Source organism: Theropithecus gelada, chromosome 8 (assembly GCF_003255815.1).
Source record: "Theropithecus gelada isolate Dixy chromosome 8, Tgel_1.0, whole genome shotgun sequence".
Lineage (NCBI taxonomy): Eukaryota > Metazoa > Chordata > Mammalia > Primates > Cercopithecidae > Theropithecus > Theropithecus gelada.
Genome location: NC_037676.1, coordinates 106,325,653 through 106,349,450, shown reverse-complemented (window position 1 = coordinate 106,349,450; position 23,798 = coordinate 106,325,653). Strand labels below are relative to the sequence as shown.

Below are 23,798 nucleotides of genomic sequence, written 5' to 3'. Positions count from 1 at the left end.
CTTAGTGTAAGTTTTGCAAACTTCATCCATGTTGTAGTATGAATCAGTGGTTCAATCCCTTCTACAGCTGAATAATATTCCATTGTATGGATATACCACATTGCTTATTTATTTACCAAAGCAGAGATCTTTTTCTCTGATGTTTTCACAAATTAACTACTTCAGAGGGACTGACTACTCATATTTTATGCTATTATCCTAATGAGCTTGTGATATGGTTTGCCTGTGTCACCACCCAAACCTCATCTTGAATCACAGCTCCCATAATCTCCATATGTCATTAGAGGGATTGGGTGGGAGGTAACTGAATTATGGGGACGGGTTTTTCCCATGCTGCTCTTGCGATAGTGAATACATCTCTTGAGATCTGATGGTTTTATAAAGGGCGTTTCCCTTGCACATGGTCTCTTACCTGCTGCTGTGTAAAATGTGCCTTGCTCCTCCTTCACCTTCCTCCATGATTGTGAGGCCTCCCTAGGCACGTGGAACTATGAGTCATTTAAACCTCTTTTTCTTTATAAATTATCCAGTCTCAGGTATTTCTTCATAGCGGTATGAAAATGGACTAATACAGCTTAGATTTGTGTTATTTTTTAAGATAAGAATTTCCTATTAAACTAATCTCCATGAGAGATAATATCTCAAATTATGAAGGAGAAATGGGATTATGGAGAAATAAACATATTTCAGAGGCAATTAAGCATTAGAATTAACAAGATTTGGTGAATGGAGGGAAAGAATTGTGCCAGTGGAGAAGAACTAATCAAGAGTGATGCTCAGGCTTCTGGTTTGAGCAGGTGCAAAGATACCAGGCCTTGCACTGAGAGTAAGTGTATAGAAGAAGGAATAAGTTATTTATTTTGGCTGCTGGTTTGGTGAGAGGTATAATGAATTTAATTTTACATGCTGAGCTTAGCATGCCCCTTGGACACACAGGAAGATGTCGAGAACCCAAGTGGACAGATCTGGCAGATACTTAGGAAGGAGAACTGGGTTGAAAGTATAGATTTGGAAGTTATCAATACATACATGCTACTTGAAGCCATGAAGCAGAATGCACCATCAAGATAATAGGTATAGATAGTGAAGAAAAGAGGGCCCAGGATGGGATCCTGGAAAATGTCAACATGGAGGACATACAGAAAGCTCACAAAGAAGATAGAGGTGGCCAGAGTATACGGAGACCTAAGAGACAATCATAAAAGCCAAGAGGGCAAACAAAATGTTTCAAGAAGAGACTGGCAATGAGATCAAATCCTAAATAAAGTTTGCCTGATAAAATATAAAAACGGCTAACTAAATTTAGCAGCATACATAATTTCAGTTATGTAACAAAAACTTACATAACTTGTAATTGTAATAAAATAGAATTAGAAAAACAAACCCTCAAAAAGGAGGCAAACAAGAGAGTAGATTTTAGGTACCCCTAACACACAAAATAAAAGAAAGAAAGAAAGGTAACTATATGAGACAATGGGTATGTTAAGTTGCTTGACTACAGTAAATGCTATGTGTATGTATAGATGTGTGTGTTTGTGTGTGTGTGTATATATATATATATCTATCTCAAAATAAGCATATCAAAACATCACGTTTTACACCTTAAATGTGTACAACAAAAAATAGACAATGGTGAAAAATTTCAATTATTATATCTAATATGGTAGTATTAACATAGTCCAAGAAGGCCGGGCACAGTGGCTCACACCTGTAATCCCAGCACTTTGGGAGGCTGAGGCGGGTAGATCAGTTGAGGTCAGGAGTTTGAGACCAGCCCCTGGGCAACATGGCAAAACTCTGTCTCTACTAAAAATATAAAAATTAGTTGGGCATGGTGGAACATGCCTGTAATCCCAGCACTTGGGAGGCTGAGGCAGGAGAACTGTTTGAACCTGGATGATGGAAGTTGCAGTGAGCTGAGATTGTGCCACTGCACTCTAGCCTGGGCAGCAGAGTGAGACCCTGTCTCTCTCTCTCTCTCTCTCTCTATATATATATATATATAAAGAAATTGAATGGGATTAGTATGTTTTTGGCATTTCACTTGAACTTGCCGACAGACTAGATAAAAAAGAAAATACAATGGGCTACATTGTTTTCCTATCAGTAAGACAGCTATATCAGTTCTTTAAGAGAGATAATAATAAAATCTTAAAGTTTTACCTAGATTATTCTAAAATGGATGGTAGCATAAGAGACAGTATCCTCAAAAATGCTTGGATAGCTACTGTAAAAGTAATTCTATATGTCTATTGCTGTTTCTTTAAGAACTTTCCATGAGTCTCTTCTACTTAACATAGTAGAGGAGGTTCTAGCCATAAGTTAACCAACATAGTAGAGGAGATTCATTAGGCAAGAAACAGAAATAAAAGGGATTCAGATTGAAAAAGAGAAAGTAAAACTATCTTTAAATGCAGGTGATATGATCTCCTATATAGAAAATTCTAAGGAATTAACAAAAAAACTATTACAGCTAATAAATGAGTACAGCAAGGATACAAGATCAACATACACAAATTAATTGTATTTCTATACAATAGCAATGAACAATGAAAAATGAAAGTAACGAAACAATTCAATTTACAATAGCATCGAAACAAAATACTTGGAATAAATTTAACAAAAGAAGTAAAATATGTATATACTGAAAACTACAAAACATCATTGCAAGAAAGTAAAGAAGCTGGGTATAGTGGCTTACACCCATAATCCCAGCCCTTTGGGAGGCTGAGGAGGGAGGATTGCTTGAGCCCAGGGGTTCGAAACCAGCCCAGGCAACATGGCCAAACCCTGTCTCTACAGAATTTTTTAAAAAAATTAGCTGGGTGTGGTGGCATGCCCCTGGAGTTACAACTATTCAGGAGGCTGATGTGGGAGGATCACCTGAGCCTGGGGAGATAGAGGGTGCGGTGAGCCATGATTGCACCACTGTACTCCAGCCTGGGCGACACAGTGAGATGCTGTCTCAAAATAAGAGAAAAAAATGAGAAAGTAAAGAAAAAATAAATGTTTTCTGCAGATCATATGGGGCAGAAAAATAAAGAAAAAATAAATGGAACAACATTTTGTGCTCATGGATTAGAAGACTTAATATTCTTAAAATGGCAACAATCCTAAAATTGACCTAACGGAACACAATCTCTATCAAAATCCCAGAAATTTTCCCCCTGAATTGACAAGTTGAACTGAAATTTCATTAGGAAATACAAGCAACCAAAAAGAGAGGAGGAATAGCACCTACACTCTACTGGCATCATAATCACCCGTGGTGTTTTAAAAATGCAGAACCATAACTTTAGCAGTGATGTTCAAGTACTTTTAAAAAGTTCCCAGTTGAGTATTAAGCACAATCATAAAACAGAGTAGAAGTTATTTGGGCTTATAAGATTTTCATTGGTGATAAACAGAAGATAGCCTTAGTGATAAAGAAGAAAACAACAACAAAAAAGAAAGTACAAGCCACATGTAATACTTGGTGGAGAAGCATAGCCCATCATACCCTCTGGGATGAGTTGGCACTGAAACACACTTCCAGAAAATTAAAAAAAAAACAACAACAACAATAACTAAGCTTGATGGAATATTGGAATGGAATATTAAATACTGTCTGGAAACATCTACCAAATAGTAGAAACTTATGTTCAGCTGTTTGTTGTACCAGTGGTCAAAGAACCAATTACCTCTTGAATTTATGATAATAAAGGCAAATCATCAGTATAAAAGGCAATGCTCACTTTCCTGTTTGCTGCGTACTATCATCTAAGCTATGGAAAGGTGCGTGAATCATTGAAAAATCCATTCTTCTGTTGAACAAGCTAAAAAGCCTAGACAGACAAAATGGATAGGTATACACGGCAGTCAGGATGACAATCTTCATATTTTAGAGTCCTAATCACAACTATTTTCAAGAGACCTCTGCTTCCCCTTTAAAATTCTATAATATAGGCATAAATAGGCTGTATATATAAAGTTATATCACATGGTTATGTAATCTGTTTTCACACTAACTCTGATCTAGAATATGTTAGCAGCAATGATTTTGAATAAATGTTTCATTAACGATTGTTCTGCTTGCCCTTCTAAAGATTATGAGATCTTTTGCTAGATAATTGAAATGGCTTAAGTCTCTTACAATCGGGTATTCATGAAAATTTGAACTGATGACAAATTTTTCCTTAAAAAATTCTCTAGCTTAAAAAGAGCAATTTTCTTAAAAAAGAGTAATGATAATTCTATAGCATTTATAGATATGCCTGAGAACCATAAGAATATAGAGAAATAATTTCTTGATTTTTAATTTGAACACAAAGTTACCAACATTGCTGATTTTGACAATACTATGCTTTTCAGTATTTTTTTTTCTATCTTCCATTGCAAATTACTTAAGATTGCCTCTCTCTGAATATTTCATCAAATATTCTTATGAATTTGTTAAGGCCATCCTGATGACACTTCGGATATGGAACTATCCTCAAACATCCATCCACACATGGCTAAGAAACTGCATCACTCTCAGGCTTAGAAATTTTAACATGTTTAATTTCATTAAACTTTTAAAATTTTTCTTTTTGATGTATGTGTAAATATAGCTAAGCATAAATATATTACTCATTACTCAACAGGAAAAATATTATATTCAAACACTTAACAAACTGTTTTTGAACTTACTCTTTGCTATTCATTTCTCCTTTTACATTCAGTAGACTTCCTATAATGTGACTTACTATAAAATGAACATAATCATGCAGTAAGATCTGTATCATACAATTAGATTTAATTAATGAAAATAGTAATTACAATGGATTCTGTTTAGTTACTGTGTTAATTGTAAGTACTAGCATTGCTATAAATATTAAACTTTGAGGTAAGTTTTTTTTCTTCATATTAGGTTGGTGCAAAAGTAATTGTGGCTTCTGCCATTAAAATTAATGGCATTAAAAGTAATGGCCATTAAACGTAATGGCAAAAGCTGCAATTACTTTTGGACTACCCTTAATAAAATTTAGATTTCAAATAAAATATAAAAAATGTCAATCATATATAGGTTGAGCATTCCCTAATTTGAAAATCTGAAATCCTAACTGCTCCAAAATGCAAAACTTTCTGAGTGCCACAATGCACAGTAACCTTTAAATCAAAACATGACATTGTAGAGAGAGACAGAAAGCCTGCCTTTTTTTTTTTTTTTTTTTTTTTTTGCTATTGCTTAACAGCTGATATAGGTGTTCTGGTGATGCTACTATGCTGCTTAGTTCCCTGAACACATTACCCTTTCACTGTATTAATAGTTTGTCATATTTTTTACTGTTAAGTATTTATGTGTTAATACGTGCAAAAAAGTGACTATTGGTTGGGACCACAGAAATTCAGAGTCAGAAATGGCGATGATGCCAAACAACCACAGACTGTCCACACGAGTGACTGAGACAGATGTCTTTGCTTGCTTCTGATCGTTCAATGCAGACAAACTTTGTTTCATGCACAAAAGTATTACAAATACTGGATAAAATTACCTTCAGGCTATGTGTATAAGGTGTTTATAAAACATAAATGAATTTAGTGTTTACACGTGGGTCCTATCCTCAATATATCTCGTTATATATATGCAAAAATTTCAAAATCTGAAAAAAATCCAAACTCGGAAACACGTCTGGTCCCAAGTATTTCAGATATGGACTATTCAGCCTGTATTATAGAATAAGATTATTTACAATAATGTTGTATAAGAACATAAGCTGTTATTAATATTTAAACAATCTATGATTGTGTTTATCAACTACCAAAACAAAATGATGCTTGGCATACTTAGACATATTTTCCCTTACAATAAAGACTGAGATTTATTCTAAGAAGTAAAAGCAAATTCAAAAGCCTATGTTGAAATGATTAATGAGTGCTACCAACATTTTCTTTTTCTTTTTCTCTTTTGGGGATGGAGTCTCGCTCTGTCACCAGGCTGGACTGCAGTGGCATGATCTCGGCTCACTGCAACCTCCACCTCCTGGGTTCAAGCGATTCTCCCGCCTCAGCCTCCCGAGTAGCTGGGAATATGGGCACACACCCCCATGCCCAGCTAATTTTTGTATTTTTAGTAGAGACGGGGTTTCACCATGTTGGCCAGGATGGCCTTGATCTCTTGGCCTCGTGATCCTCCCACCTCAGCCTCCCAAAGTGCTGGGATTACAGGCGTGAGCCACTGCTCCTGGCCCCAATATTTCCTTATAAACAACTGCCGTTGATACTTCTTGCCATGTTCCAGGATATGTGTTCCCTACAGAGATCAACCTGGTCTCCTCTAGTTTACAGTTCCAGAAGTATTACACAGTTACTTAAGCTAAGTGTAGTGCTTTGATGAACTGCATTTCTAGAATATACCATCTTTCCCTTTTCCTTGGAAAATAATGTGCTGTTTTTTTGAAGAAATAATGAAGCAAGTACTATTTAAAAACCAGAAACTTAAGGTTATAGTCGTCTCTGAATCTCTGCCCAGCAAGCCAGGTATGGCAGTGTGGGATCTGGGCTCCGGGCAAACACCAATGGACTCATGTGTTCTCATCTACACAGTATGTAGAAAACACATTAGAGACTCATTCTTTTCTTTGCTCTTGGAAGAAAGGAAACTCTATGTATCTTTCCAAGGACACCTTGGAAAGCCTTTCTCTGTGAATTAGTGATGAAATAATCCTATGCCCAACAAATCAGAAAAATGGTCATCTTTATTAGTAAACCAATGTAATTATCAAAAGTTAGATGAATACCAAAGACAGATTTGAAATTACTAATTTAGACTCAAATAATAAAATATGCCTTAAGATTCATTTTTATGTTTAATGCCTGTTATAGAGAAACTGTCATAGAGCACAAATACAGTTAAATATATCTAAGATAACAAGTGAAGGGACACTGGCTAAATCACTGAATTGTATACTCAATGGGTAGAGATCTATCCCAATTATCTGTCTCACTGTGAGAAAAATGAGAAAAGCACAATTTTAGATTGGGCTTAGATATAATAAGGCAAAATCTTGCTTATAAATAAGGTGTGCTTTTATTGAGCAGGCTTTGTACTAACACAAAATCAAATTCTGGACTACTAGAAAATTCAATCCCTCCAAAATGTACATAATTTACAATTTTCAGTCTCATATAAATGTAATTAGAACAACCTCATATCCTCAAGCAGAAGGATAAAGTCTTACTGCACACTTGTGCTAAGTTGACTGTATGTAATACATATAATACTGTAAAGATAGCTTCATACTTACTGGCTTGTGCTATGAAAATTAAAATACAGTTGTTTTTATGCCATGCTGCCTGTATTTTTTCCCTGCCTTTCTCCCTGTTCAAAGTTCCCTCTGCAGAAATTTATCTAATGGTACGAGTTTAAGAAAAGCACAACCCATGTTTGCCTTCTAATAAACCCTAAGGTATCTATTCTTTCTTTTCAGAGTATTAAAAAACATTGCTCCTGCTTTGTAATCTTCCGCAGGACTGAAACTGCACTAGAACCTACCAGAAAACTAAGAAGCAGCAAGGGAACCAGAGCCAGAATAAAGTCTACTGTTTGCTACCTGTTTTCTCATTCATTTTTGAAGTTTGTTTCTAGGACATAATATTTCTTGTAAAGTAAGTTCAATTTTTTTCAGCCACTTCAGAAGTTCATTTTAAAGAACTTTGCCTTATTTTTGTCTGAAGCAGTTTTCAATATTGGTAAAGAATTTTCAAGTTTCTCTTTTCAATGATCTTTATTAGACCTTACAGATAAAGAAGATACACAGTAATTCATGTTAAAAGAGACACAGGGAAATTTACATTTGATTCAGCTACTCATAACGAACTTGGGAACCAAATAAATCAGACTCTCAGAGCTAGTGGATACAAATTCAAGACTGTTTAATAAATCAATCTATTTGATAATAGTTTATCAACATATTAATTAGTATTATTAGAAGCTAAATAGATAAAACACAAGAAAATAAAGCAAATGTAAATGGCAAAATAATTTTTAGGAATAGTAAAAAAGACTACATTACTAATGGGAAATGCCTACAAATAACATATTTTACCTGGCATCATCTTGTGAGAATCTCCTTTGCAAATCCTCTTTATTCCACTGTTCTTTTTCTTTCCCTTGCTCGGGTATATCTTGTGTTTTTTCCTCGTCTCCTGATTCTCTGTTTTTCTCCTTATTACACGTTTTGGCAATCTCTTTCCCTTTCTCATTCTCATTAATTCTTTCTTCCTTTACCTCTTCCTTCTCATGAACTATCTCTTCATGCTTATCCCCTTCTTTCCCTCCCTCTTCTATTCCCTTTGGTCTTTTGAAAGCAACACAAATTGAAGGCATGCAAATAAACACACACAAAAAGAAAGAAAGTCAAGAAAAAACACTTATGAAATTAAACAGAAAGGTAATAAAACTATCAAAACATAAGTAAAAATTATATCTTTTAAATGTTGAAAACTTACTTCAGTGTATACCAGAGAAGCACTGTATAAATAGCACTTAATTGTAATAGTTTTAAAATCATTTTCCTTTTACAAAATTACATGAAAAAAGGTAAAAGCTGTGATCTCCCTATTATAAATTTTTTAATCCAATAAGAGTAAAACAAAATTTAGCTTAGGCATCTATAAAATCTATAGGACAAGTAAGAAACACAAATTATACTAACTTATATACTACATGCATAAATTTTCTTGAGAAGATGAGTACTTTTTCTATGCATACATAAAAAATTCAAGTGGATGGGAAAGCATACTACTGAAAAAGTATTATTCTTATGTTTTCTAATAACAAAATATATTATTTTCATGTTCCTTGGAACATGAAAAATTCAAGTCTCAGCCATCACTTTTATTTCAGTAAAGATGTAATAAAAGGTCTTAATTTTTAAGTTACAAACATGAAAAAAGGTATTATTTCCAGTGATCTAGTAAGCAAAATTATCCACAGTTCCATAACATTTTTTTTTCGGTGCAAGAAGTCCGAAATGTGTGTTAAAATATATTAAAAAGTAGTATGTACTGAAATTGAGCTCCCCTCGCTTTAAAATAGATATTAACCTTTTAGAAATATATAATTTTATGTTCATCCAAGAAACACAAAGACCTTCTACAACATATTTGGAGAAGTTTGTTGTTGAAATCCCCTTACTCACCTGATTTTCTTGTTTCCTCTTGGGCGTTCTGATTGGACAGACATGTAGCTTGTGCTGCTGAAACGAGAAGCACTACTAGTCCTTGAAACCGCAGATATATCACTTACATCACTGTCCGAAGATTTAGTAGAAACATTATCTGCCCCTCTATGAGGATCCCATCCTGATCGATACTGTTAACACAGATTGACAAATACGCAGAAGTTGTCAGTATTACCACACAAAGCAATTATTAGCTTTCTCCTATTTCAGCACTTTCATTGTCCACAGAGGAAACTGCAAAATCCCACTCAGTTGCATATAAAACAAAAGTGAATGGCAATTATCCTAAAAGAAAAATTCAATTTATATGAAACCTTTGTTTTCAGCAATTAGAATGTTTTTACCACACCCCAATGCAGGCCATTAAAATAGTTTCAAAACAGCGCTGGCCTCAGGAAAGAACATTTAGGTAAGATCTGGGAAATGAGCATTTGGCTTAATATTAGGAAGTATAATTTTTATTTTTTAATAAATTTTTTAAAAAATCCCAAGTATAATAAAGCTGCCATTATCACTTATAGAAACCAATTCTAGTAGCCATCAATTAATCCATTATGCTTCACTGAAAACCTAGAGATAATATAAAATCTAATTATTCAACCATTAACTTTTTTAGAAAAGCCAAGAGAAAAGAGAAGGTTTAATTTCAAAGTGGCTGCTGGATTTTGATGAATCCTAGAAATACTAGAAAAAGTCATTATTATTTACAATAGTTCAAACTTCCTGGAATTGAAATAATCAGATAGTTAACTGGCACAGCCAGGGTTGCAGGGTATTCTTGGGTGTTCAAATATTCTGGTAAATTAAAAACGATCGTAAATGCTTTACGTTAATGACCTAGTCTCATAAAATACATTTAATGTAAAAACTAATGGACAAAATTTAACTTTATTCTGACAACAAAAAAATCATTTGCTAAGAGTCGTCTTGTTGAGATGTAAAAAGGATAGACTTTGGAGTCTGGAAACCTGAAGTAAGAAAAACTCTCACTAGTTGACTAAATCTGAGCAAATCATTTAATCTGTAAAAGGCTTCTTATAAAAAAATGGATAATAATATCTTTTTTTTGCAAGGCCTAGAACTAAGACATATGTGGTATCTGGCATAATGTAAGTAAATGTAGCCTGTAGTATTACGGTATTATTACAACTTGGTGATACAACAGTATTCTTACTATAAACATCAAAGATGACTATTACTGGGTTAAGAGATTATCTACTAATTGATTTTGATTTGTTTAGATGTGCTTCAAACTTAATGCTGAAACACTCTTAACTAGTTAATTTTGCAAAGAAGAATTTTCTAATCACAGATATTAGCAAATTCCATAAAGCCTTAGAAAGATGATTATTTTATATCAACCACTTGCTATGTCTTAGAGAATAATTACCTAATAAACAATCCCCCACGAATGACAATTCATTGCAAGTATTAGATAGATATAAACATTTTGACCAAGATAAATTGAGTGGCAACAGAGCATAAACAGTAAATTCGATATAAGTTATCTGTTGATATTTTTTTTTCCAAAACCTCTCAGTATCTAGCTATCCATTTTAAAAGTTGACTCTTCTTCAAACGTAAAGAAATTATATCTAAGGTTCCATAAAATTTTAGTTAAATCCATTAATCTAGCAACATATATTCAAATTAGGTGAGAATTAGCCTTTCTTAGTCCACTTTAACTTTCTATCTTGTTAGATAAACTCTCAATTATCAAAAAGCATACAATTAAATTCTTCTAAAAATTGCTGCTTTTTCCCAGGAAATATTTATTTAAATAGAGCCAGAGGGTTTAATTTTAAAAGAAATATTATTAATATACAGTGCATTTATTCAAAGACAATTTAGATCATAATATTATTTTTCAAATAAAGTCATTTTAAAATACCATTTTGCCTTAAATGACAATGATGAAAGCCATTGCCTAGAATAGCATTTAAATGAATGGTATCAACATTATCCATGTTATATCTGTCTATATAATATATACAATATGTACACTATATAATAATATATTGTATACTATATAATACAATAAATGACATATCTATATATATTTTCACAAAATGTATTGAAAGTAAATGTGATCTCAAGGTAAGGTATATGTGGAAAGATTTCATTTTACTTATTTTTTTTGGGCATTTATTCATACAAAAATCAAAGTTTTAAGAAATTTTTCAAAGCTATAAAATTGTTCAATAGATACTATACTGCATATGGGGGACTTTTCTCTGATTCTTATAATTTATAATAAAAAAGAAAAACAGCTGCTATTCTTTCTTTTAAAGTAATTTATTATTGAATATGAAAGCAGTTTTGGTAATATATTTCTTATTTGTTTTTGCTCATGGGATTATTATATCATCTAAATTCAAATGGAAAACTGTAAGTTTTAACTCTGGCAGTAGTAAGGGCAATAATGTAATCATTAAGAGCCAATGCTCTGGAATGGGACTGAATCATTTGAATTCTGGCTACATAGATTATTAGGTTTGTGATCTTGGATCAATTGCTTCTATGAGTCTCAGTTTTTCATCTGTTAAAATATGGATAATAATTGTGCCTATCTCCAAGGCTTGCTGCAAGGATTAAGCAAGACAATGTGTGTAAAGTACTTAGCACAATATCTGACACATAACAAGTGATGACAAATGATGACAATGATAATGATGACGATGATGATTAAATAGTAGCCAAATACTGGCTTATGTAAATTTCAGGACTATCTTTAGCTAAAGAATATTAGGTAGAAATATTTAATAAATATATTAAGACTATTCTAAGCTACAAAAACATAATTATTTTTACATATATCCAAGAGATCTGCTTCAGAAAATATGTTTATAAAACAAAATTAAAATTTTAAACCCAACTTTACTACTGACTCCTAGTATGTCCTCAGGCTTCGCCTTCCCCATTTGGCCAGGTTCATCCATATCCTATCACCTAATAGGGAAATACTGATTCCCAACTGCAGGATGAAGAATATCTTTATCTCAGCAGGAAATATATGACACTTCTTGGCCGACATAGAACATGTCTTATTTTTAATATTTGTCTTAGAACCTTATCCTGACATCCAAAGCCACTAGGTACTCATGTATCCCTTGCTTTCCTGATTGGTTTTTGTCCAATTTGCTTTTCTTTCATATCTGAAACCTAACTACTTATTTGGCTTTTCAATTTCAGTAGTTAGGATTCTGATTTTGTCTACTCTAGGCTTTGTCTTTTTAGGTCTGTCATGATGTCTAGTCTTGTTGCTATGATTCATAGCTGCATACAGGCTTTAATTTGTTTAGCTTTTAAAAGACAGGTTAGCATGGTGTGCACTGTGCATATCTTTATCTGAGACTTCTCAGATCATCCAGTTTGCTGAGCTAAAATTTTAGATATGCAAAATTTAAGGAAAGATAAGATTCCCCATATTGTAGTTTTATGCCTTTTTTCACAGCATTATAATAGTGTAAAGGTTTTATGCCTTTTATTCACACACAGCCCTACGACAAGAGACAGTGTGTGTAATTCATCACACATGACCTCTTGTCATAGGGCTGTGTCTGTCTGTCTATCTATCTATCTATCTATCTATCTATCTATCTATCTATCTATCTCTATATCTATCTCTATATCTAGCCCTATATCTATATCTATCTATATATACATACATAAATGTGTGCATGTGTATATAAACGTGTTCATGTTTAATTTTCAAACCCCCATTAGACTACAAACTCCTGAAGGACAGCACAGTATCTTCCTCACCTTTGTGTGTCTCTTAGCACCTAAGAGTCAAAGATTTAACTTAATTTAATTTAAACTATGAGTTTTAGCCTTCTTACTAGGAAGATAAGAATACACTCCAGTTTAAGAATTTTTGAGAAAAATATATTCAAAATATATATTCAAAATACATAATAGTATGCTTAGCAAATAGCAAAAGCTTATTTCCAATGCCTAAAGCAGAAGGTCATTAAATAGAAGGACACTGAATGGAATAGTTTATATAAAGAAAGAATAGAAATTAGCTAAAGGCTCTAGTTTAATGGTGATTAATGATGATTCTGCTATCTACTCAAGGCTTTCATCAAATGTATTTCTCTGTTGACTTCTAAGCCACTGAGCATGTTTACCATTGGGATTAGCTCAGGTTTCCATTACAAATAGACATAAGCTTTTAAAAATGAGAAATCTGGCCAGTGAGAAAGAATATGAAAAATATTTTTAATAAATAAAATTTCAGAAGAATACATTTTGAACATATTTAGAATTTAACTTATTCACATATACAACTCAACTCCCACCCCCAAAAATCTAAGTACTAAACGACTTAATAATAGAGTCAACACTTAAAATGGATAAATGTAGTTTTACTTTTCCTAAAATATGATAAACAAAAGTTCTATACTTCAACAACGAGAGAAAAGCAGCTGAATTGTTATTATACCAAGGTAATGAGCTACGAATGTAAGTAAATTTATTTATTTAGGAAATGGTTGGTGTTGTTTTGGCACTATACAATACATAATGTTTTAAATAATTAGCATGTATTACAATATAGCTGATGGATGAACAATGAATGGCCTGTTAATCATTCTCTTTAATGGAACAAAAACAAAGAACAATAACATGATCTTAGCTGAAAACTGTGCTCCGATTAAAGATCATTAAAATCTTGGAAGAGAGTAAAGAAGTTTTTCCGGACAACATTTTAATGTTTTGTACATTACTATTAAGAAGATCATGAACTAGAAAAATTTACAGGAAATGATTGTTCTTCAGGATGTTCCAGACTCTAAAGAGTTCCTAAGTGGCTTGGAAAAGTTAATGTTCTTCCTATATATCTAACATCAGTGGAGAGTAACAGTGTACCTACAGAGCTCTATTGAAAAGAAGGCTATTATTAAAGTGTTAGAATGATATACTTAAAAAATAAATTACAATTTCTAAAATCAGTTTCATTTTCTCCAGTAGTCATTTGAAGTTCTTAGGCCATTTCCAACTCTGATTTTGCTAAAGCACCTCAAGAACTCTGGTTGTTTGATCTTCAGACAAAGATGGAGGCAGGATTATGAATGTCCTTAAATATCACTTGTCTCAAAAACAATAATCAAAAATTTAATTATAGCAAAATACTGGATAATATAGAAGCCCAATTTTGAAGAAAAACAAGTCTTATGCTATCAAGAAGTACCTGGATACCTGAATATCATACTCAAGAAGGAAATACTGAGCTAATCAAAAGACCGGGGGGGCACGGGTGGGGAAGAAAACAGGCAAACATAATCTTTGGAAGATAAAAGTTAGGCTGAAGTTCTGGGCAGGGCTCTTGATATCAGTCTAGGCGAGGTAGAGGAAAGAAGAGGGCAGAGGGAATTCTGGCACTGCAGTCATTAAATAACCATGTGCATTTTTGTCATCTTGTTTTTATTTCATATAATAATAGAAAGAAAACAGTTGTTGCTCTTTGATAGTAACACAATTGCAGGTACTTTTTCTTTGACGAGCTACTTCAAGATGATGTTTTTCTCTGTCCTACCCAAGGCTCTTATCAGTGCCTGATCTGAATGCTGAATTGTATAAAAAATGTACTTGTCAGAGATAATTTTGTTCAGCTATAACTTCTAAAGAAGGTATTGTGTGATAATGGTCTAAAATTGGGAGGAGAAGGCAGAGAGAAAATGCCAAAGACATTGGAGGACTTATTTAAGATTTAGTCTTGTAAACAAAATTCTGCAAATGAAATCCCAGCTTGAAAGATTTCTGATAGCTGCAGAGCTCAAAAGGAAGGAGTCTGCAGTAAAGCTGAGCCTAATGAACAGCATGCCTCAGTCTGGAGGGGAGTCAAGTATATAAAATTTTCACTGGAGACTGAGGCACTGAATTTTCTCCCTTGTTGGTCTTCAGGACTGATGGCCTCTTCAGTTTGGTATAGTAATTAAAATAGCTACAATTATTATTTGTATACCCTGTGAAACGTACTGTTGTAAGTAATATATGTGGATTATTTTATTTAATTCTCCCAAACCTTATGAGGTGGCCTTTGTGACAGCTGGAGTCAGAAGGAAGTACAGTTAGGTAGGATGAGCCATACTCAATACCCTCTCCATTAAATAGGTCTAGTCATCCTCTGAGGCACAGTTTAAGATGTCACTTCCTCTGTGAAGTCTTCCTTAACTCCTTCGAAGAGAATTAATAACTGCCTCGAATGTTCCTCAACTACTTTACTCATGCCTTTATTATATCTATATAATCCTCAACTACTTTACTCATGCCTTTATTATTAAAACTATATATTATATATATAGTTTTATCATGTGGTATTATGTGTACTTCTCCCTTGTCTATCCATCCATCCACGTATCAATCATCTATCTAGCTATTTATCCATCTATTTGTAATCTACCCACCCCACTAGATTATAAACTCCCAGAGGATAATGACTTTTGTTGATTTCAGTAATCTTATTATCTACATCTGGGCCTGGCATTTAGAAGGAACTCAATGAACGTTTAATGATCCAAATGAATGAATGGAATGATTTGCTTTATCTGGGCTATATACTGAAGCATTATTCCATTATGAAGTACCAAATCAGTGCACAAGATACTACATTGATAGCTGTATAGGGTTTAGTCACCTAATTATTTCATTCTCTGTGGTATAGGCAGTGCTGTTAAACAGTAAATGTTTAACAACTAGCTTTCTGGGGAAAAAAATTCCAATTTATGGAGTTTTCTGATTTCCATGATATAAATACTCCCATTATGGCAGATTTCAAATTACCAAGTGGTCACTGAACAGACAGTTGGGCATACCACTGGTTGTGGGGTTTAGGAATACAGGCTTTGTTTACAGGGCTCACTAAGACTCCTGAGGAGAGAATGAGTAAGGGACAATAAATATTTACTATGTATCAAGACCTATGATCTCGTTTAAAGTTCACATTGGATCTGTGAAGAAGGTATTTTCTCCATTCTAGAGATCTAGAAACAGACTCATCCAGAGAAGTCTTTGAAACATGAAATAGCAAGAACAGCTTAAAGTAAAAAGCTGCAGTCAAAGAAAGGGTAGCCATTAGCATGTATGCCAAGACTTACAAACGAACCAGCTGTTGCTTGATGTGAAGGAAATTTATGAGGTGAATAATTTTTCCTGGAGAATTTACAGAGGAAGAATTACTGCCAGTAGTCAATTATGACTTTCCCTAAGGCTTGGCTTTGTGGGAACTCAATGTCTATTAGTAATCAGCTTCTCCTTGAGAAACAATCTTAATTTACTTCTATCGATTTCTCAGTTTTCAGAGATAGAAATGCCAGTGCTGCAATGAAACCCCAGGTTTAGAGATCTCAGGTAGCTGCAAAGCTTATGCTTTTGCCCTTAACAAATGAATTTATCATGTTCTTCAAGAGAATCAACAACTCTTAAGCCATTCTATCATGTACTAAAACTCTTCTCAAAAAAACAAAAAACAAAAAACAAAAACAACCCACCGAACAAAATTCCCCAATAACATCCTAATTTACCAGTCAGTGGTATCTTTTTAGTCTTTTTCTTTCCCCTCTCTTCTTGAAAATTTCCCATAATGACTTCTGAGATAATGCCACTCAGGGTTTCTAGTCTATGTCCCTGAGTGTTACTTTTTAATCTCCTTTCCCAGCTTTGTTTTCCCTAACCTGATTTTAAATCACATTTTCTCAAAGTTCCCATCTTTAGCCTTCTTTTAACTATAATATATTACCCCAGGATGATATAATCCATCATCTACCCATTTTAATTACCAAGTAATGACTAATAAAATCCTTATTCTCACCTCTCCCAAGCTTCAGACCTGTATTTCCAGATGCTGACAAGACATCTCCTGTACATTCTTTTGTTGGCACAACAAATTCAATATAGCCCAAACCAAATTTATTCTTTCACCCTAAACCAGCTCTCCCTGTACCTCTTATGTTGCCTGCACAATAGGTTCCATATCCAACTAAAACCTAGAAAAGTTGTGAATTATCTTTGCTTCCTCCTTCCCCAGTATCCTCCATTCTAATCAGTCAAGAAATATTACTTAGTCATGTAATGGAAACAAATATTATCTAAATATTTAGCTATCGGGGGTTATGAACGGGTCCTTGGTCTTTCCTTTTGGTAACTAGCATATTTAATACCTATTTATTCGTGGCAGTTGCTGCTGAATGCCTACTCAATATTCCCTCTCCCACTTTGGTCTTTATTAAAAGAATTCACATTGATTTTAATAACAACAAAACAAAACAACTTCATTTTCTACCTTGTATGTAAGGTGATCATTTTTTATGAGTGTGATCTCCGAAATATAAGCAGTAATCTAGGGGAGGAGTTTAGGGAGAGCTACTGTGTTTCTGATTACAGTGAGCTAACATAGCTGGTATGACCATATGTCTTTCACTTTTTTTTTCCTTTCTTACTGGAGTTCAAACCCAAGCCTACAGCTACAGTAGGCATTCTGTGATGATGGGGACAGAGTGCTTGGGTCTTAAGTAACAGTACCAGCCCTAGGCTGTTTGGATTTCTTGTGTGAAGTAAAATTCCTTGTTTATTCATATAATTTTGTCAGGTGTTTTGTTATAAACAGCTGAGTGCAAACATGACTGATACACTTTCCTGAATGCAAACTCTTCCTGGTCTGTATCAGAAAAAAATTTCTGACCTCATAGTATAAACATATTCCCTAAGCAACAATATTGATGAAAATCATAATAGTCATCTAATTTTGATAAGAGGCAGTATACCATAATGAACAAGGGATTAAGAGCTGAAAGATATGAGTGTGTAATTGCTCTTCCACTTACTAGGAGCTACACAATCTTAGGCAAGTCTCTTCTTTAAGTCTGCTTCTAGATTCACATTGTGGAGACAATACCTTCTTAATAGGACCAATATGAATTTTAAATGAGATCACAGGTCTTTACACATAGTAAATATTTACCATGATAATTAATTAGGCATAGTCCATGATGAAATAAAAGAAGCTGTAGATTATGATACTAAATATACACCATCATTAATCCATAAGCTCAAAAATTTTACCTTGACTTGAAAAAAACATGAAAATGGCTATGAATACTTTATAAATAGGTTCCTAATTGCATGTCTCACAAAAAACAAACAAAAACCAAAAGGGCATTGTCCTTTCACACTAGATTGGTTTATTTACTTAGAGTAGGATAATACCAAACCTGCCTTGGAAATTCAGGTTTATTCATTCCTGAAACCGTTCTACTTGAGTTAGGTTTTTTTTTTTTTTGAGACAGAGTCTTGCTCAGTTAGCTGGAGTGCAGTGGCGTGATCTCAACTCACTGCAACCTCTGCCTCCCGGGTTCAAGCGATTCTCCTGCCTCAGCCTCCCGAGTAGCTGGGATTACAGGTGCCCGCCACCACACTCGGCTAGTTTTTGTATTTTTAGCAGAGATGGGGTTTCACCATGTTGGCCAAGCTGGTCTTGAACCCTGACCTCAAGGGATCCACTCACTTCGACCTCCCAAAGTGCTGGGATTATAGGCACGAGCCACCACAACCGGTCAGTTAGTTTTTATAATTATGTTTATACTTCATACTAAGGAAAGTTAAACTGAGGACTATAACAATCTATCACCATAACACTAATAATAATTAAAATTTAATTACTTTTTATGGTTTACAAACAACTTTCAAATATCTTATAGATAGTTTTCTTTTTCACATCTGATAAAACAGATTTTTAACCTTTTTAAGATTAAGATTTTTAACCTTTTACAGATAATATGTAATATAACATTAACACTTAGCTGTGTATTGATATAGATGTAACCACATAAAATAAATATTTTTTTCAATAGCTTTAGTCTTAGATTTATTCTTAAACCCTTTATTATTCAGTAATAGCTCAAACTCATGTCATCTGAAATATCTGCCTCAGTCAACAAGTATTCTCAAAGTCTGTTTTTCTCAGACCCTTAGATATATTAATAATATTCTGACACATACATACAATTTCATGTCTATCCAAGCCCCAGAGGGTAGAGCAAAATGCCTGCTGCTAATCTAAACCAATGCACCCAGTTGAAAGCCCTTATGTTATTATTATGACTAAATGCTTCTCCAAGCCCTCAAATCAGAAACCCATAAGATCTAGCTAGAATTAAGAAAAGTCATAAAGAAACTGTCACTAGCCATAAAAATTCCTGGCACTTGGCCCTTTGTGACCCTCTTTAAACATTATATGGATTATATGATTTTTATGAATGTTTAAAGAATATCTAAATGATTGGGATATAGGGTATAGATATTACAGATATCACATGGCAAGCTAGCATCCCAAAAGTTGCAACAGAAATAAGACATGAGAACATAGCAGTAGGACCAATGCCCTGGGAATCTGAAGCAGGCAGAAACACAACAAAAATATATGAGCTGGAGATAGGAAATAAGGTTCCCTTTCAATTATTAGTACTTTAGAAAGTAATAGCGTAACTCAAAGTATTTGTGTTGAAGAGAATCAAGGCTAAATAATAGCCTGAATAACTACGTAATGTTAAAAAACCTGAAGGGGCCTGAGAATTGCTCTGATCTATCAAATTCAGAGATAGGGCAAATATAATTACATTCTGTTGGAAATCTGAAGAGGCCCACTACTCTTGTTCCCTGTGTGAGAAGACAGAGAAGTATCAACTGGGCTTACAGAAAGACCTTTTGGGATGGAGCCAACAGACAAAGAAGGAACAAAGACTAACAATTACCTCTTGCTTGGACTACTACAATAACCTCCTAATGGGACTCCTTGTCTGTAATGTTCTTTTCAAATGCATCTTAAGTATATAATTAGAGTTACCTCCTAAAAGCACAAATTTGTTCATATCAGCAACTTCCTCAAAAATCTTCCAAACCCATAATTCTGTATGGGTTGTATAAGATATAGAAAAATAATATAGAACATAAGTAACATAGATATTAAAATATTAAAATAATATGGATATATAGATATTAACATATAAGATATAGACATTAAAATAATATGGGTATTTAAAATAATATAAAAAAATTTAGAAGAATATAACCATAAAATTTAAAATGTAGTAGAACATTCTATATTTTTAACTGAGAGATTCAAAGTTCTCCACAGTATTGTCCCAGTCAACTTTTCCATTCTTTTCTCCTAATACATATCCTCCCCATTTGTTGTATATTTCCACACTGAAGAACTATTAGCTGTTTCTTAAACATGGCTTGTGCTCATGTAATGCCATAACTTTGTTTAAGCTCTCTCCTGAGCCTGACAAGTCCTTGACTTCATGTGTTCTATTCTATTCTATTCCCAGATTTCTCCCAGCCAAATGAATATTTCTTTTGCTATTCTTCCTTTGTATGTGTATTTTTAAAAATTACATCACTCAGCACAGCCTATTTTGTACCATCATTACTTATGTACATGCCTTTCTCTAATTTGATAGTGAACTCTTGGATAGAAAGGATATGCTAGCCTGCCTTCCTCCATTCTTTCCCTCTCTCCTTCCTTTAATTCTCTTCTCCTTTTCTTTTTTCCCCTCTCTTTATCCCCTTTCCCTTCCTTTCTTTATTCCTTCTTTACTCACTATTTCCTTCATTTTACTGTAATTCACATGGTTATTTCTCTGGCATTTTCTCTTCTTTAATGTTGCAGAACCAGAATCCAGAATTACAGCTGATGAGCTTCAGCAACACCCCAGCTATGAAGTTTTGACTTGCAGGTAAGAGAAAGATAATCAATGACCACTAAATGACCACTAAAATCGCAAATAAATAAATAAATAAATAAATAAAAATTAAAAAAAATTCACATGTCTTAAAAAACAGAGAGGGCAAGAAGACTCATATAACCATTTGTTGTTGTTGTTGTTCAAGAGAACAGCCCAGGAAAGTTACCTGGTGCTGCACCACACATTTGGTTATTTACTCATCACTGAGTCATTCACAAATTCACCATATTTAGCTTCAAAGCTAAAAGAGACCTCAGAGAGAATGTAATCTATCTTCTTCATTTCACAGATGAGAAAATTGAGAAATATGACTAAGATTATACAACTTGTTATTATAAGGTCTATTTCTTTTCATTAAACTTTTTTTTCACTTTTATTATCAAATTTGTTTTTACTTTTAATTAAAAGTGATAATTTGTATTCATTTTAATGGGACACTGGGCAAGCAAGTTTAGAACTTATTTCTTTTTAAAATATTCATATTGCTTTCAACTTTAGGGATATGCTTAAAATAAAGATTTTCAGCCCTTTTTGAAATTTTGAAAAATCTGTCTAAAATGACCTAAATAATCAGAATACAAAACAGCATTAAAATAACATTGCTTGTAAGTATAATTGGATGGATTTTAATAAAGTAAAACTTTAACAACAATATCATATAAACTAACTCGAAGAAAAACATGTTTTGTGTTCTATTGAATAAAAACATGTTTTATGTTCTATTGAAATAACCCCTTTAAACTCATTTAAAATTTAGGTGATTTTTTTTTGGCAGAAAATCGAAAAGGGCTTAAGAAGTAACATGTTCTTATGTGACTGGACCCTGGAGACTGCTGGCCTTGTTTGTAAGCATTCCGAGTCATAAAAATGATCTGAAAATGGTCAATCATAAAATCACAGCCATTTCTTTGTTACTCAGGAAGTTATATTGAGGTAGTAAGTTTTGATTTATCCATCAGAATGGAGTTCAACTGTGAGTTGTTTTTTATTACTCCTACCTCCCATGTTATAATAAATACTAAAAAGTAACTATGATTAATGGACACTCCCATTCGCTACGCCTAGTGCTATAGAGATGTTTCCATTCTCTGAAGTTATCACCAAAGTCCCTTCCTTCATATGAAATATATTTCAAGGTTAGCTATATTATTTCCAGACTGGAGTATTATTTTACAATCTTCAAAACTGATGCAATAGAAGTAATCGAATTTCCAAATGTTTAATAAAACAATATATTTGTTTTGCTAATAAATGATATCTGTAATCCTTCCAACTAAAGAAAATTACAGCTGAATTTTGTGCTGATGAACAAAGCCATTACATAACAAAACTGTAGATACATTTGTATTATAAATAGTTGAACTAAATTGAAGTTATAGATGTGGATGTTTCCATGTTACCCTGGATGACTGACTGTATTGACTAAAGGTTTCTACACAAGTGTCAATTCAAACTTAATTATCAATTACTTCATGTGAAATATGCGAAACATTACACATATAAATTTATTCTCTAAATCATAGTTATTATGCCACAAGTTCATTAAAAATTATATAGATTCAGGCATTTGTGAGAACATGTCTAGTAGGGAGCCTTACACTGATCAGAGAGTACTCAATCAATGAATGAAACATCAGAATTGAAAGAAACAAAATACAGAAAATATATTTCAAATCTAATTTTAAGACTAGACTCTGAGATTAAATAATTTACTTAATTAATGATGAGACTGATTAAAACCCAAATGTTAATTCATAGTGGTCTTTTCAATGCTGCCTCCAAAGTACCACATATTTGTTTAACACTTTATAGCTTATAAGGTTCCTTCAATTTGTAGATAGAAAAAAGTTGAGTTGTGAAGAACTATTGGGCAACTTATCCAAAGTCTTATTACATGAATGGAATAACCAAAATTAAAAGCCCAATCTTCCCATTCTTTCTCAGTATTCTTTCCACTATGATTATCTCTAGATGGAAATCAATAATTGTATGCCCATTAGGAAACATGCTTTTGACTATTATGCAATAATTCACCTATATCTTTTTAAAAATCATATTTTGTTCTTATATTGATACAAAATGCTTAAAATTCACCTGCTCTAGAACCTTTTTCAAACTATCCTATCCTACCATTTTAGTTTTCTCTCAGCATCCACGTCCATGTTCATTCACTAAAATTAATCCCATTGAGCGCTTATTGTGGCCAAGGCAAAGTACATGCTACTGAGAGACTACAAAGATGAATAATATCGTCACCTTTCTCAAGAAGTGTATAGTTTAATATAAAAGACATAAATAATCCACATATAAAACAGAATATATGTATTTTATGTGGTAATGCCATGGATGGTTCAGAAGGTATATATGTTTTCACCTATCTGTTCTTTTCCATATTCTTTTACTTCATATATGTATATGTATATGTGTGTACATATATATATACACATATATCTCCATGCTTAATCCTTTCAGTTATATGAAATTTGATTGGAAAGAATGTATCTGCTCTATTTGACCACTTTTTTTTTCCTTCTTTTCCCATATCCTCCCTGATTTTATAAAGCGAGACCTCTTTCCCTTCTGTGGTCTACTATAATTCATTCCCTGTAGAATATCTAGCTGTTAACAAGCTAGCAACTCTGGAGGCTTGATGAAAGCAAAGATGAAGTCATACAGTTATTATTATTATTTTTTATTTTGCTGAAGGTAAAAGGAAACGCTTCTCCTTTATATTCTTAAGTGATTATAGGAGGGTACTGCATTCTTGGCAATGGCAGCTATTCTCCACAGATTGACCTGCAAGTAGCTGCATGCAACTTATCTACAATTCTTTCTTTTGTCAGTATTT

General features: G+C 33.3%; 1 protein-coding gene across 34 annotated transcripts in view; it reads right to left on the bottom strand.

Annotated features, from left to right (window-relative positions):
* The window catches only part of RIMS2 (regulating synaptic membrane exocytosis 2), a 728,068-nt gene that overhangs the window by 159,240 nt on the left and 545,030 nt on the right, over window positions 1-23,798 (bottom strand). For 12 of the 34 annotated variants that reach the window (XM_025395354.1, XM_025395352.1, XM_025395350.1 and 9 more), the window contains one exon: window positions 9,162-9,334. The exons of the other annotated variants lie outside the window; for them this stretch is intronic. In XM_025395354.1, coding sequence (XP_025251139.1) covers window positions 9,162-9,334 — 173 coding nt within the window. The remainder of the gene's footprint in view (window positions 1-9,161; window positions 9,335-23,798) is intronic. 34 annotated transcript variants of the gene reach the window in all.